At 43.3% G+C, this 16888-nt stretch overlaps 1 protein-coding gene across 1 annotated transcript in view; it reads right to left on the bottom strand.

Moving 5' to 3' along the window:
* The window catches only part of PHF2 (PHD finger protein 2), a 109257-nt gene that overhangs the window by 33341 nt on the left and 59028 nt on the right, over positions 1-16888 (bottom strand). Inside the window, exons 2-3 of the mRNA XM_006876242.1 lie at positions 13584-13669; positions 11912-12026 (exon numbers count right to left, since the gene is read on the bottom strand). Of these exons, the coding sequence (XP_006876304.1) occupies positions 11912-12026; positions 13584-13669 (201 nt within the window). The remainder of the gene's footprint in view (positions 1-11911; positions 12027-13583; positions 13670-16888) is intronic.

Raw genomic sequence — 16888 nt, 5'->3', positions numbered from 1 at the left:
AGGGAGACTGAGAGAGGCGGGGAGACAGAGAGAGATCTCTCCCCACTCTGTTTCCTCTTCCAGCCCATATTTAGTGAACCAGCTCAGAGCCACTCTACATCCATACTGTGTCTAGGAAGTGAGCACCTAGCAGGTACGACAATATTCCTTTGAAGTCCACTAAGATCAGTGTGCCCTTTTTAGAAAGAACTCACCAAATGGACTCGGCACTCTGAAGTTACACAAGCGAATGGGCTGCAGAGCATTTTTCTCTGGGATGAGTTCAAGGACCCACTGGACTCCAGTGAGCCAGACCTTAGCTAAGACTCCATTAACAACTTGTCCTCCTAATGCCCCCACACTGACTGGTGGGCCACAGGGACATTGTGGGTCACTTAGAGTTAGTGTCAATTCAGAGCCAGTGTCCAATAATCCCTGGAAAGTGTGATTATTTCTTTTTCCCCAATGAACACTAATTCTTGGAAAAGGCCATAAATCCCTTTGGGCAAGTCTCGGGGAAAGACTAGCAGTATAAATTTCCGGCAGTGTACTGGAGTCCTTCCACAGGGGGACCCAGTCTCCCCTTCATTCAAAGGGTCATGGCTCTGTAAACTGGCACCAGTCAGGGAACTAATGGAGAGGCCATGACTAGAAAGCCTGAGAAGCCCCTCATATACCCTCCTGGGATTCACAAAGGTCCAGGCAGCAGGGCTTTCTTCTATGTGGACAGCAAGGCTCACAGGGTCCTGACTGGCAACCACATGGGAACTGCTACAGAAGGAAGGTGACCCTGCAGGGAAAGCTGCAAGATCACCAATTATAGGCCACTTAGCGTAGTGGTTACGAATCGGGCTGCGAACCTTAAGGTCAGCAGTTCGAAACTACCAGCCGCTCCACGGGAGAAAGATGAGGCTTTCTACTCCCGTAAGGATTAACATCCTCGGAAACCCTGTACAGGGTCGCTATGGGTCGGAACCGACTCGATGGCACTTAACAACAACAACAACATAGCAAAGCCCAGGTAGACTCCTGAGGTGGTGCTGTAGAATCAGCACTGGACTGTGAACCACAAAGTCAGCAGTTCAAACCCACCAGCTGTTCCTCAGAAACCCTATACAGACAGGGTCGCTATGAGTCGGGACCAACTCAACAGCACTTAACAATAACAAGCGGTATCAAAGCCAGGAGGGAGGCCAGTATGAGTCTTGTAGATATGCAGATGGATGGCCTTGCCCAACCCTGTCTCCAAATCACTGCCCATCCCTCACAAAAGTGGCAGGAGCCAGCCCAAGGACTGAATGTCCAACAAAGGCACTCCAGGTTATTCACAATCTACCCTCCATCTGGTATGGCTTGGGCAGAGGCAACTGAGAGAGACTCACAGGAAAAGGACATCACAGAGTATGAGCCATTCTTAGAAATCACTGGGGGTGCAGAGGGGCTAGGCAAGCCATATATCTGGTCACCTAAGCAGCTGCCTTTCCAGCATCCCTTCCCTTCTTCCCCTGCCTCGCTCATATCTGCTATGTCCTGGGCACTGCCCAGGGTGCTGGGAATCTGGGGACCCACTAGACCACTCCCTGACTGGGAGGGCCAGGAACTGGCTTTAATCAGTTGTGCATGCAAGGATGAAGAACCACAGCTGTGACCTGTGCCATGGAAAAAACAGCAGAACACAATGAGCAGAGTACTATGAAAGTTGGATAATCTAGGAGGCCTCTTCAAGGAGGTGCAGCTTAAGCTAAACCTTAAGGAGGAAGAGCTAGAAGAAAAATGTTCCTGGCCATTGATGTGTGATTTGGGCAAGTTTGAGGAGTTAGAAGATGCTAGGGTACTGGAGGACAGAGAGGTAAAGTAAGGCAGAGTTCTGAGGCCAGGGAGGACTTGTCAGTTGCTTTATACCAAGAGTAGCGGATAACCGAGCAACCTAACAAGCATGTTAAGAGGTTCTGTCTGATGCTGTAAGGAGAAGGAGCTATAGCAGGACTGTAGTGGACTAGAAGCCCTTGTGAGATGTAACTCAACCATGCAAATAGCTGGAACAAGAGAGGGAGAAGGAGATTCTCACTATCCTGGCAACAGATCAGACAGGGACATGAGAGTAGGAGGAGGCAAAGTTGACTGCCAAGTACCAGGTTTGAGGGACAGAGGGAGGCAGAGACATTTGTGGAGGACAGGAGGGAAGGCAGGAGTGGAGGCTTAGGAGTAGAGCAAGAGAGAACCATGCAGTAGAGATACAGCAAGAAAATTAGGTCAGGAACACAGAAGAACTATAAGCTGGTAGAAAAGCTGAGGAGCAGCTAGCAAATGTATTAAAAGTAAAATGGATGTGAAATCTGAGAGTAGGGGGCAAGAACAGAATCATCAACAAAAGCTCACAGAAAGCAGCTGGGAGAGGAAGCCAAATAGGCAGGAGGAAAACCAAGAAGGCGTCATGTTATCTCCATGAAAAGAGAACTCCAAGAATGGGTAGTGTCAAATTCTGTCAAGAGGACAATTAAGATAGGGACTGAATATGTACCCAATAGTCTCCATAAACAACTACCTCCTTGCCATGACAACAGAAGAATTGGATGGTAGCTGACTACCAATAATGTTCATTTAGATCAATGACTCTACAGGAAAATTCGGCTTCAAAGTGCAAAATATGGAATAGAATTGTTGTTGTTGTTGTCGTTAGGTGCCATCAAGTTGGTACCAATTCACAGTAACCTTATGCACAGCAGAATGAAACACTGCCCAATCCTGGGCCAACCTCACAATTGTTGCCACACTTGAGTCCATCGATGCTGCCACTTGGCCAATTCATCTCATTGGGGGTCTTCCTCTTTTCTCTGACCCTCCACCTTACCAAACATGATATCCTCCTTTAGCGACTGGTCCCTCCTGACAGTATGTTCGAAGTATGAGAGCCAAAGTTTGGCCATCTTGGCCTCCAAGGAGCACTCTGGCTGTAGTTCTTCCAAAATGGATCTAATGGTTCATTTGGCAGCCCATGGCACTTTCAATATTCTCCTCCAACACCGTAACTCAAAAGCATCAATTCTGCTACGGTCTTCCTTATTCACTGTCCAGCTTTCGCATAAATATGAAGCTATTGAAAATACCATGGCTTGGGTCAGGTGCACCTCAGTCCTCAAGCTGACATCTTTGCTCTTCAACATTTTAAAAAGGTCTTGTGCAGTAGATTTGCCCAATGCAATACACTGATTTCTTGACTGCTGCTTCTATGCGTGTTGATAGTTGATCCAAGAAGAATGAAGTCCTTGACAACTTCAATCTTTTCTCCGTTGATAATAATGGAATAGAATAGGAATGTCAAATTCTCAAGCAATCCAGACTTTCTGGAACCATTCAAGCTGGATGATCCTCAAAACCCACTGCCCTAATGAAATCTGTAAACCTAGAATCAAAACTATCTCTGGAAGTCACCTTTGAACCAAACAATTGTTTAGCCTAATTAGAGAAGCCTGTCTGCAGTAAACTTATATTCTTTTAAAGAATAATCTCTGTGGGATCAAACTGACAACAGCAACTTAAAAAACAGATGAGAAGCTTAGATGGCCAGTGATCTGTGCTAATGATGGTGAAATTGTTTGGGAAAGGTTGTTGAGAAAAGTTAACAATTTAAAGAATCTAATCAATGTCCATGCAATGACCGGGCAGTGTTTCATTCTGTTGTACATAGGGTAACTGTAAGTCGGTACTGTCTGGATAGCATCTAACAACAACAACAATAAATATCTGTTGGTGTCATACTGTGGTGGCTTACATGTTGCTGTGATGCTGGAAGCTATGCCACCAGTATTTTAAATACCAGCAGAGTCACCCATGACAGACACATTTCAAGTAGAGCTTCCAGACTAAGACAGACTAGGAAGAAGGAGACATGGACTACTTCTGAATATTTAGCCATTGAAAACCTTATGTATAGTAGTGGTATATTGCAATATATAGTGCAGAAGAACAAAAACAGTAAGAATAGCACAGAATACTGTCAGATACAGTGCCACTGAAGAGACTCTTAGTTGGAAGGCACTCAAAATATGACTGGGAAAGAGCTGCCCCCTCAAACTAGAGTTGACCATGATGACTTGAAGTAAAGCTTTTGAAATCTCCATTTGCTGATGGGTACAACTCAAATGAGGAGAAACAGCTGCAAACATCCATTAATAATCAGACCATGGAATGTATGAAGTCTGAATCTAGGAAAATTAGAAATTGTCAAAAATGAAATTGAATACATAAAGATTGATATCCTAGGCATTAGTTGAAATGGAATAAGTACTGGCCATTTTGAATCTGACAATCATACTGACAATCATATTGCGTGTGCCAGGAAAGATAAATTCAAGAGAAATGGCATAGCATTCATCATCAAAATGAACATTTCAGTATCTATCTTGAAATACAATGCAGTCTGTAATACGATAATATCCCTACACCTACAAGGAAGACCAGTTAATACACTATTATTCAAATTTATTCACCAACAACAAAATCAAGTGATGATGAAATTGAAGAACTGTACAAACTTCTTCAGTCTGAAATTGATAAAGCATGCAATTTCATATGTATTCATAATTACTAGTAATAGGAAAGGTTGGAAAGAAAGAGAAAGGATCAGTAGTTAGAAAATACACCCTTGGTGTCAGAAATAATGTTGGAGATTGCAAGATAGAATTTTGCAAGACCAATGATTTATTCATTTCAAAACCTCTGTTAAACAAAATAGAAAACAACAATACACATGCATCTCACCAAAAGGGATACACAGGAGTCAAACTGAATGAATACACCTATAGAAAGAGACAGTGGAAAAACTCAGTATCATCAGCTAAAATAAGGCCAGGGATAGACGATGGAATATGACACCATTAATTGCACATATGTAAAATCAGCTGAATCTGACGAAAATTAAAACAAGTCCACAAGAGCTAAAATATGACACTTGAGTTTAGAGACCATCTCAAGAACAGATTTGATGCATTAAGACATGAATTATCAAAGACCAGAAAAGCTGTGGGACATCAAGAACATAATACAGGAAGAAAGCAAAAGGTCATTAAAAAGACGAAAATAGAAAAGACCAAAATGGATGTCTGAAGAGACTCTGAAACTTGCTCTCCAGTGTAGAGCTGGTAAAGTGAATGGAAGAAATAAGGAAATAAAGGGAAGAACATGCTTAGCATTTCTCAAGTAAAAACAACTAAGAAAAAATTCAAATATCGATTTGCAATATTGGAAGATTCTTTGGGCATAATATTAAATGATACAGAAAGCATCATAAGACGACGGAAGGTATATACAGAGTCACTGTACCAAAAAGAAATGGTCAATGTTCAAACATTTTAAGAGGTAGCATATGATCAAAAACTGATGGTACTGAATGAAGTCTTCCAAGCTACAGTGAAGACACTGATTGATGAAAAGGCTCCAGGAATTGACAGAATACAAATTGAAATCTTTCAACAAACTGATACAGCACTGGAAATGCTCACCTATCTATGTCAAGAAATTTGGATGATTGTAAAAGATTTATACGTGTGTCCATTTCAAAGAAAGATGACCCAACAGAATGTATAAATCATTGAATAGTACCATTAATATCACATACAATTAAAGTTTTGCAGAACATAATTAAAAAACAAATATAACAACATAGTGACAGGGAATTGCCAGGAATTCAAGCTGGATTCAGAAGAGGACGTGGGAATGAATCTTGGTTGAAAGACACTTACTTGTGCTTTATTAACTCTGCAAAGGCTTTTAACTGTGTGGATAATAACAAAATATGGATAATACTGCAAAGAACGGATATTTCAAAACACTTGATTGTGCACATGAGGAACCTGTACATAGACAAAGAGGCAGTCATTCAAACAGAACAAAGGGGTACTGAATGTTTTAAAATCAGGAAAGGTGTGCACCAGGGTTGTGTTCATTCACCATACTCATTCAATCTGTATACTGAGCATACAATCCAAGAAGCTGGATTATATAAAGAAAAATATGGCATCAGGATTGGAGGAAGAGTCATTAACAACCTGCCATATGCAGATGGTGCAGGACCAGGCAGTGTTTAGTTATGTTGTGCCTATGTGTCGGAACCAACTCAATGGCACCTAACAACAATCAATGTCACTGATTTGAACACACAGAAATGGCTAAAATAGTGTGTGCTTTGTTATGCATATTTTCAACAAAATAAAAAAGTAAAACTAAAAAATGTGGATGGAAGAATGTTTGTTACGCTGTCCACATGGTAATAAAGCTAAGTCAGAGTGAATGGAAGGTGAGAAGGAAAAAAAAAGGAGGCAACTCTGCTGAAAAGTACAAGGAGTATCAACATTGTGTAAAGTAACCTATGGAAGCAACAAGGAAGCTTGCAATTCACTGGGGATACCTTAGAAAGTCACCCTTGACAGATCAAAATCTTACCAACTCACAGCGACACTATGCACAACAGAACAAAACACTGCCCGATCCTGAGCCAACCTCATAATTGTTGCCACGCGTGAACCCATTGATGCTGCCATTTTGCCAATCCATTTCACTTGCGGTCTTCCTCTTCTTCTCTAACTCTCCACCTTACCCAACTGGTCCCTCCTGACAATATGTCTGAAGTATGAGAGACGAAGTTTGGCCATCTTGGCCTCCAAGGAGCACTCTGGCTGCACTTCTTCCAAAATGGATCTATTGGTTCTTTTGGCAGCCCATGGCACTTTCAATATTCTCCTCCAACACCGAAACTCAAAAGCATCAATTCCTCTAACGGTTTTCCATATTCACCATCCAGCTTTCGTATAAATATGAAGGTATTGAAAACACCATGGCTTGGGTCAGGCGCACCTTAGTCCTCAAGCTGACATCTTTGCTCTTCAACACTTTAAAAAGGTCTTGTGCAGTAGATTTGCCCAATGCAATACACTGTTTGATTTCTTGACTGCTGCTTCCATGCATGTTGATAGTTGATCCAAGAAAAATGAATCCCTAACAACTTCAATCTTTTCTCCGTTGATAAGAATGAGGTTTATTGGTCCAGTAGTGAGGACTTTTGTTTTCTTTACATTGAGATGCAATCCATACCAAAGGCTGTGGTCTTTGATGTTCATCAGTAAATATTTTAAGTCCTCTTCACTTTCAGCAAGCAAGGTTGTATCATCTGCATATTGCAGGCTGTTAATGAGTCTTCCTCCAATCCTGATGCCACATTTTTCTTCATAGAACCCAGTTTCTTGGATTATCTGCTCAGCATACAGGTTGAATAAGTATGGTAAAAGAATACAACCTTGTCACACACATTTCTTAATTTTAAAACATTCAGTGCTCCCATGTTCTGTTCAAACAACTGCCTCTTGGTCCAGGTACAGATTCCTCATGAGCACAATTAATTGTTCCCAAATACTCATACTTCACAATGTTGTCCATAGCTTGTCATGATCCATACAATCGAAAGCCTTTGTGTAGTCAATAAAGCATTGGGAAACATCTTTCTGATATTCTCTGCTTTCAGCCAACATCCATCAGATATCAGCAATGATATTCCTCATTCCACAGCCTCTTCTGAATCTAGCTTGAACCTCTGGAAATTCTCTGTCAATGTATGCTTCCAGCAGTTTCTGTATTACCTTTAGTAAAACTTTACTAGCATGGGATATCAAAGATATTGTCCAATGATTTCTGCTTTCTGTTGGGTCACCTCTCTTTGGGCAGATAGTTGTCTTCCAAATTTCTTAACATACATGAGTGAGTACCTCCTGTGCCTCCCCACATTCTTAAAAGAGTCCAATTTTTATTTCATCAATTCCAGGTGCAATGTTTCTTGCCAATTCCTTCAATACACCTTAGACTTCCTCCTTCAGTACCATTGGCTCTTGATCATATGCTACCTCTTGAAACGGTTGAACACCAACCATTTCCTTTTGGTATAGTGACTCTATGTATTCCTTCCATCTTCTTTTGATGCTTTCTGCATCATTCAATAATTTGCCCAGAGAATCCTTCAATAACAAAAGTGGAGGCTTGAATTTTTTCTTCAGTTCCCCTAGCTTTAGAAATGCTGAGCACATTCTTCCTTTTTGGTTTTCTGACTCCAGCTCTTTGCACATTTTGTTGTAATATTTGACTTTATCTTCTGGGCTGACCTTTGAAATTTTCTATTCAGGTCTTGTACCTCATTTCTTCCATTTGCTTTAGCATCTCTACACTGCAGAGCAAGTCGTTTCAGTGTCTCTTCTGACATCCATTTTGACTTTTTCCTTCTTTTTTTTTTGTTTGTTTTTATTTTGAATTATGTGAGTTTACAGCGGAGAATACCAGTTTTACATTCATACTATCGTATTTCGTTTCATTGTAATGATTACAATCCCCTCCATGCATCATCAAACATGCAAAGAATACACCCTACAGGCCTGCCCCTGGCCGTCAGCACACAGCCTCGTCCCTCCCTGAGTCCAGTGTCCCCAGCCGCTCCATCTGTCCATGTCATCGTCTCTGCCTCCATTCCTGGCATCACTGCTTCTCTGGGTAGGGTCCCACATTCCACTCTTCTCACTTGATGGTCCCAGGGACCTCCGCTCTTGAACTGCAAAATCAATCACTCCCATCCTTTTATTACATCTACCTTTACATTTCCAACCCTCACATTCAGTCCTGATAGCAATTATTCACTATTGTACCACAAGAGATTCTTATCCCCATCTCCTTTTATTAGCCCCGTCCCAAGAAACTGGGACACTTAATTGTGCTCATGAGGAATATGTACCTGGACCAAGAGGCAGTTGTTTGAACAGAACATGGGAACACTGAATGGTTTAAAATTAAGAAAGGTGTGTGACAAGGTTGTATTCTTTCACCATACTTATTCAAACTGTATGCTGAGCAAATAATCCGAGAAGCTGGGTTCTATGAAGAAAATCGTGCCATCGGGATTGGAAGAAGACACATTAACAGCCTGCAATATGCAGATGATACAACCTTGCTTGCTGAAAGTGAAGAGGACTTAAGACATTTACTGATGAAGATCAAAGACCACACACAGCCTTAAGTATGGATTACATCTCCAAGTAAAGAAAACAAAAATCCTCACCACTGGACCAATAAACCACATTCTTATCAACGGAGAAAACATTGAAGTTGTCAAGGACTTCATTCTTCTTGGATCAACTATCAACATTCATGGAAGCAGCAGTCAAGAAACCAAACGATGTATTATTGCATTAGGCAAATCTGCTGCACAAGACCTCTTTAAAGTGTTGAAGAGCAAAGATGTCAGCTTGAGGACTAAGGTGTGCCTGACCCAAGCCATGGTATTTTCAATAACCTCATATGCATGCAAAAGCTGTACAGTGAATAAGGGAAACCGTAGAAGAATTGATGCTTTTGAGTTATGGTGTTGCAGAAGAATATTGAAAAGTGCCATGGACTGCCAAAAGAACCAAGAGATCTGTGTTAGAAGAAGTGCAGCTAGAGTGCTCCTTGGAGGCCAAGATGGCCAAACTTCATCTCTCATACTTTGGAGCTACTGTCAGGAGGGACCAGTCGCTGGAGAAGGATATCGTGTTTGGTAAGGTGGAGAGTCAGAAAAAATAAGAAGACCCCCAACAAGATGGATTGACTAAGTGGCAGCAGCGATGGACTTAAGTGTGGCAACAGTAGTAAGGTTAGCCCAGGACTGGTTAGTGTTTCGTTCTTCTGTGCATAAGGTCACTATGAGTCGGTACTGACTTGATGGCACCTAACAACAACAAGAGATTAGAAACCATTCAGTGGATATTCTACCTTCCTCCATCCCATCTGGAACTAGGCTCTCCCTTGAAAGCTTATAAGCCAGTCACTTTTTGCCTTTGTAGCCCCCCATTTTGGGTAGCCAATGTCTAAACTGCCCATCCCTGTCAACCCTGTGTACCGAGGGAGTGGGAGTGATCCTCACTGTAAAGATTTGTTCCTTTTTCTGAGTTACTACAACCATAGTATAGGTAAAGTTCATCAAATTGTAGCGGGTTACTCTTTTTTTTTCCTCTTCTTTCTTTTTATAGTCGAGTTCTGATCATCCAGCCATTGAAGCCAGGTCGAGTGGGTACTATCTGCAAGTATGAGTGTTCTTGTGCATCTCCCCTCACTTCATATCAGCTGGACGCTTCATTCTCTGCTCTAGTCCTCTGTGGCCATGTCACTGCCTCTGGGCTCAGGAGTCCCCGGGTCTTGCCTTTCTGCTGGCCATCCAGGTCTCTACCCGGATTCACAGGAGTCTACTGAATGTGGTCAGACTTAGCTCCCAACTTCATTGCTGTTTTTCCCCTTCTCCCCCTTTTCATTGACCAACGTGATCACCAGCCAAACCACAAGCCTGCTCGTGTATTCTCCTTGAGTCTTAGTCTTGGAAGGGGGTTTGCTCTGATGGGACCCAACCACTTGCCTTGATGGCTCCCGGGCTAACAGCTTGCTTGTTCTTGTATTAGTCAATCAGACTGCCATTATTGTTTTTTATTTTCCCTGCTGGTCTTTCTTTCACAAAGTATCTTCTGTTCTTCTAGCTACTCCAGGCTGGTCTACTTGTCCTTTCAAGTGGAAATTTCCCACCTCAGAAGATTCTGGATGGGGTTCAGGATTCCACCTATGGTCTTATGCAATGCAAAGGTTCCAACTCTTTCACTGGGCAACTTCTAGCCCCCTTTTTAAGGTATTCCAATTAGCTATAGGCTGAAGATGCTCTTACAAGCTTTCTATTGTGATGTTTCCGGCTATTCCTTTCTCTCCCACTCAAGTGTCTATTTTACAATGGTAAGCAAAGGAAACCAAGATTCAAAAGACAGCCAAGCATCTTAACATTATTTCTCTCTTTTACCTATTCAAACCATGCCTCAATCCCTGTATCCCGGAGTCCTGTTGTTCTAAGGTTGTTCATACATCATCATTTACCTCTCTGTCCCACTTAGCCCATGTAAAGCTGCCTAGCTGTTCTACCATTCCCCTCCCTCTTCTCGTGTCTGTCTATTCTCTACTTTGTGCTCTATCTTCCCCTCCCTCCCTCCTCTCATTTTATGCCAAACATCTCAGTGATCAGCAAATATATATACAATTTTTTTTTCTCTTTTAGGGTGGGTTCTTTTTCTTAATCTTTTACAATAATGGTCCCATGCAGTATTTCTCCTTTTGTGACTGACTAATTTCACTCAGCATAACGTCCTCAAGGTTCACCCATGTTATGTGGTGGCTTGCAGCTTCCTTGTTGTTCTTCAAGGTAGCAGAGTTTTCCATTGTGTGTATGTACCACAGTTTGTTTATCCATTCTTCAATTGATGGGCACTTAGGCTGTCTCCATCTTTTTGCTATAGTAAATAGTGTTGCTATGAGCACTGGTGTGCTTTTTTCCTTCTTCTTGTCTTAATAACTTTTTGCCTTCTTCCTGTATGATGTGTCATGGGAGGGGGTAAAATAATATAGAACTGCACTTCTTGTTTCAGATCCAGAAAGTTGTGCTGAAGGGTGCTCTGAGAGTTGTACTTTCCCCCAGAAAAATGAGGACAAGTGGCCTCTACCTCAGGATCAGCAGAAGATTTAGGGGGAGAGGCCCAGACAGAGCACTCGAGCAGGTGTTGGGCACACCCATTGGGGGAGGTCGGGAGAGCATGGGGTCCTTCTCTCCTATCCCTGTGCCTGGAAGAAAAGTTTTCTCCAACAATACCACCCCCAGAGGATGTGCTGGAAAGAGGGCTCCCACCCTTCTACAAGGAAAGAGAAGTTGGGTAGCTCCCAGGAGTAGAAGTATGACTAACGGGAATAGGATGCTGCCTCTAACAGACACAGGCTCCCTCCTCTCCCACCCTCTGCTTGCCTCAGGCATGCTCTCCTGGGCCCCTGGGTCCCTCTTCAGCCACATGTGCCCCTGCGATGGGCAGCAGCGGTCTCCCCGAGCCAGGCTGCCCACCTGGGGAAGGTCCGGCTTCGCAGCTCCTTGATGAAGAGCTGGCTGCCATTCTGCACAGGCTTGACATCAGGCGTTGGCCCCTGCTCATGTTTGTGCCAGCTCCGTTTCTTCTTCACTGTAAAGAGAGGGACAGGGGTCGATCACTGCACCTAGGTGACCAGGCAAGCAGGGTGCAAACCGAGGTTGGGGGCCAATGCTTGTGGGTACAACAAGGCTCTAAACCTCCTGAGAGTCAAAACTTGAGGTTCCTCAGGGGATGAGACACTCACCTCCCAGCAACTCCCTAGCAGAGTTTGGTCACCTTCCCTCTGTTTTCCACAGTTTCAATATATTCTCCCACCCTGACTCATCTCTCCCCACCTTTCTGAGCTCAGCCCGTGGGACCACTGCCCAACACTACTAGAAGCTGGGAGTCTCCAGGGATCCCTTTCCACTCAGGCACCTAGGCTGCTGAAGTCTCTGCAGAGCCACCTCTCGACACGGTTCCCACCTAAGGTCCTGGCCTGGACTGTCAACGCTCTCCTAAGTGGGCTCACTGCTGCTATTCCCTCACCCTCAGAGCCACAGCACAAAGAACTAAGACTACCTGGTTTGCTCCTTCTCCTTCCGCATCCTCCCAACTAGCACAACTTCCTGTCCACAGCCGGGACCCCACTGTATCTATGAGCATACCTTCCTTCCAGAGCATCGGGTACTCACACCATGGGCCCCCACACATGCATGCAGTGCTCAGACATGCATGCACAGATAAGCATGCCTCCTCCCAGAGCATCTGGCGCCCACACCATGGACCCCCAATACATGCACACATGTTCACACATACATGATTATACACGCACCCATAAGCATGTACACCATGTACAGTACACACACATGCACATGTGGGTACATGCATGAGTAAATCCCTACAGAACTGCGTGCTCCATGAAAGGAGGGAACAATTTCTTTCTTTTTTGCCATCTCTGTCCTCAATTCCCAGCCTGTTGCCCAGTCCAAGGTGAACACACGGCCAAGGGCATAGTCAAATGCCTCCTTGGGGCTGTCCAGAATCTGGAGACAGGCTGATCAGGTAAAATTCTGAGACCAGACCTAACATCATAGCTGGAAGGGCAACCCTCTGGCTGCCTGCTAAGCCAGGCAGAGCCTAGACTAGTGCCTCCCTCACAGGTGAAGGCCAATAGGGTGCTGCAGAGATGGCAGACCCCAGCTAAGATGGCTGGGGGACAAGAAATACATCTTTCTCAGTCCTCCAAGCCTCCAGGGCTAAGAAACTAAAGAAGCGATGCTGTAACAGTGATAAGCCACCCACCACCCCCAGCAGCCTTGGGAGCTGGACGAGGTGAGGGGTCAGGCGGGAAGTGCCTCACTGCCTTCGTTCCAATCTACCTTTTGGTTCCCTCATGAATCACAGATTCATAGCAACAGCATGGGATTTTTGTTTATAAGAACCTCAGCATATCTGACCTCCATAACCAAGATGAGAGTGGTTATTGTGGGAACTTCATGAGCAAGGGTTTAAAGCTGGCTCAGGTGGGTCTGAAAAGGACCTCTTAAGATTTTCCAGCTGGTGGCTCAGTTGGCACATCTGTGCCTCAGCTTCCATGCAGAGAAGCCAATACCAATCCCCAGCACTTCCCACCCAGGCAGGAGCAGGTGGGGACTCCTTACTTACAGGTTGACTTCCCATGGGTTTTCTCGCAGTTTGGACAATGGTATATGTCGATATCTGGTGCCTCCTCTTCTTCCACCCCAACACAGCTGGAATGGGACAAAACAGAGATCCATTACTCACATGTAGCAGCCCTTCATAGCCTTTCCATATGCACAGCTTTGGAGGCCTGCTGAATCTGGAAGGACCCAAGGCTAGGCAGCAGGACACAGATGGGCAGAGCGTGTACTGGAGGTGTGGGGACAGAGGGCAGGAGCCAGGAAGGCTGTGCCAGGAGTTCACAGGAGGAGATTTCACAAGACTAGGAGGTGGCAGGAAGGAAGGGAGCACAGGGTTATCATGGGAGAGGTAGTAGAAACAGAGCCAGACAGGTATGGGGACTCTGGACACACTCCACCATCAGGACCACCTGGGTGAGAGTCTTCCTTACCCTTTCACCATATAGCCCAACAATGGGGGCAGGAGACACCAGGTAGAAATCACAAAACTCAGAACCAAAAGAACCTGGGCCCAACCCATCTACCCCTTCCATTACAGATTGGAAAGTGAGGCCTGGGGAGGGGATGGTGCCCAAGGCCTCAAAGCAAATGGGTGGAGGAACTGGGTCACTCAATGCCACATCTGAGTTCCTCTGCTACCCCTACCACATGGCAGTGGTCCTCAGATATCCCAGGGCTCCCAGTCATCTAATCTGCTGAAAGCTCCTTCTCCTTGGCTCTGTGGGAGGGGAGTCATGGGCACCTGCCAGCCTTGCACGAGTAGAACTTCCACCTAGCTCATTTTCTGCAGGTCAGGGTCAAGGCTCAGTCCTAGGTTCTAAGCCCAACTGGGGGCACACTCAGGACCCTGAAGAGGTCAGAGTTCCTGTAACACTCTGCAAACCTACATAGACCTCTAAACACAAGACAGAGCTCCACTCACACCAATGCAAGGAGTGATAGGCAACAACTCTGGTGCACCTGGTATACAATGTTACAGAAACGTCTCTAGAATCAGCCCAGCCCAATGAAACGATGGTGTCCCAACCTAATGTGCTCAACTAGTCAAACCAAAGGAAAAATGTTGCTGAACAAAATTAGGAAAAGATACAAAGGAAGAAATGATAGTAGCTGGGTATAAAAAACGTACCCTTATTTACTACTGCCTGATAACCAGGTTTATATAAAATAAAGTTGCATTGGGTAAGAAATCAACATGGTAGTAATATTCCAAAGCTGTCATACTGTAGTAGATTAGTTATTTGAAAATGTTTCAAGTGGTACTATTCATTACTACCTCTTGTTTTATGTATGTTACTATTCAGTGAGGTCTCTCATTTTAGTTTTCCAGGACTGAGAAGCTTATCTTGTTAAGTTACTCATGTGTGTTGTCTTATTTGACGTTAAACTTTCTTGTTAAATATTTGTACTACTACACGGTATCCACGAGAGCCAAAATATATCCCACCTGAATTTAGAGATCTGAAGAACAGATTTGATACAATAAACACTAAAGACCGAAGACCAGAAAAGTTGTAGGATGACATCAAGAACATCATACATGAAGAAAGCAAAAAGTCATTGAGAAGACAAGAAAGAAGGAAAAGGTCAAAATGGATGTCAGAAGAGACACTGGAGACACTTGCTCTCCAGCGTAGAGATGCTAAAGCAAATGGAAGAAATGAGGAGGTCAAAGAGATGAACAGAAAATTTCAAAGGTCAGCTCAAGATGATAAAGCCAAACATTACAACAAAATGTGCAATGATCCAGAATCAGAAAACCAAAAAGGAAGAACACGCTCAGCGTTTCTCAAGCTGTGGGAACTGAAGAAAAAAATTCAAGCCTTGACTTTCGTTATTGAAATATTCACTGGGCAAATATTTGAATAATGCAGAAAGCAGCAAGAGAAAATGGAAGAAATACACAGAGTCACTATACCAAAAGGAAATGGTTAATGTTCAACCATTTCAAGAGGTAGCATATGATCAAGAGCCAATGATCCTGAAGGAGGAAGTCCAAGGTGTATTGAAGGAATTGGCAAAGAACAAGGTACCAGGAACAGATGGAATAAAAATTAAAATATTTTAAGAAAATGAGGAGGCACAAGAGGCACTCACTCATCTCTACAAAGAAATTTGGAAGACGAGCATCTGGCCAATTGATTGGAAGAGATCCATATCTGTGCACATTCCAAAGAGAGGTAACCCAACTGAATGTGGAAATCATCGGACAATCTCTTTGATAATCCATGCGAGTAAAGTTTTGCTAAAGGTAATACAGAAACAACTACAGTTATACATTCACAGAGAACTTCCAGAGGTTCAAGCCAGACTCAGAAGAGGCCGTGGAATGAGGGATATCATTGCTAATGTCCGATGGATGTTGGCTGAAAGCAGAGAATATCAGAGAAATGTTTACCAGTGTTTTATTGACTATGCAAAGGCTTTTGATTGTGTGGATCATGACAAGCTATGGACAATATTGCAAAGTATAAGTATTCTGGAACACTTAATTGTGCTCATGAGGAATCTGTACCTGGACCAAGAGGCAGTTGTTTGAACAGAACATGGGAACACTGAATGTTTTAAAATTTAAAAAGGTGTGCGACAAGGTTGTATTTTTTCACCATACCTATTCAACCTGTATGCTGAGCAATTAATACGAGAAGTTGGGTTCTATAAAGAAAATTAAAACAACTCAGCAAGAGCAAAAATATGATATATTTGATGTAACAGACACTAATGACCAAATGCCAGGAAAGCCATGGAATGGCAACGAGAGTATCATACATGAAGAAAGCAAAAGGTCATTTAAAAGACATTGGAGGGGTGGGGGTGGGGAGAAGAATGACCAAAGTAAATGTCTGGAAAGATTCTGAAACTTGCTCTTGAGTGTAGTGAAGCTAAAGCAACTGAAATAAATGATGAAGTAAAAGAGTTAAACAGAAATTTTCAAAGGGTAGCTGAAAAAGACAAAGTCAAGTATTATAATGAAATATGCAAAGACTGGAAATTAAAAAACCAAAAGAAAAGAACATGTTCAGCATTTCTCAAGCTGAAAGAACTGAAGAAAAACTGAATTCTACAAGCAAAAAAATGAATGATGCAGAAAACATCAAAAGGCAATGAAAGGAATGTAAAGTCACTATCCCAGAAATAATTGGTTGATGTTCAATCATTTCAAGAGGTAACATATGATCAAGACCAATGATACTGAAGGAAGAATTCCAAGCTGCACTGAAGGCATTAGTGAAAAACAAGTCACCCAGAATTGACAGAATACTGATCGAAATGTTTCAACAAACTCATGTATGTCAAGAAATCTGGAAG

Source organism: Chrysochloris asiatica, unplaced genomic scaffold (assembly GCF_000296735.1).
Source record: "Chrysochloris asiatica unplaced genomic scaffold, ChrAsi1.0 scaffold00369, whole genome shotgun sequence".
NCBI classification, from domain to species: Eukaryota; Metazoa; Chordata; class Mammalia; order Afrosoricida; family Chrysochloridae; genus Chrysochloris; species Chrysochloris asiatica.
The sequence above is the reverse complement of the archived record's forward strand: the minus strand, read 5'-3'. Positions and strand labels throughout refer to the sequence as shown.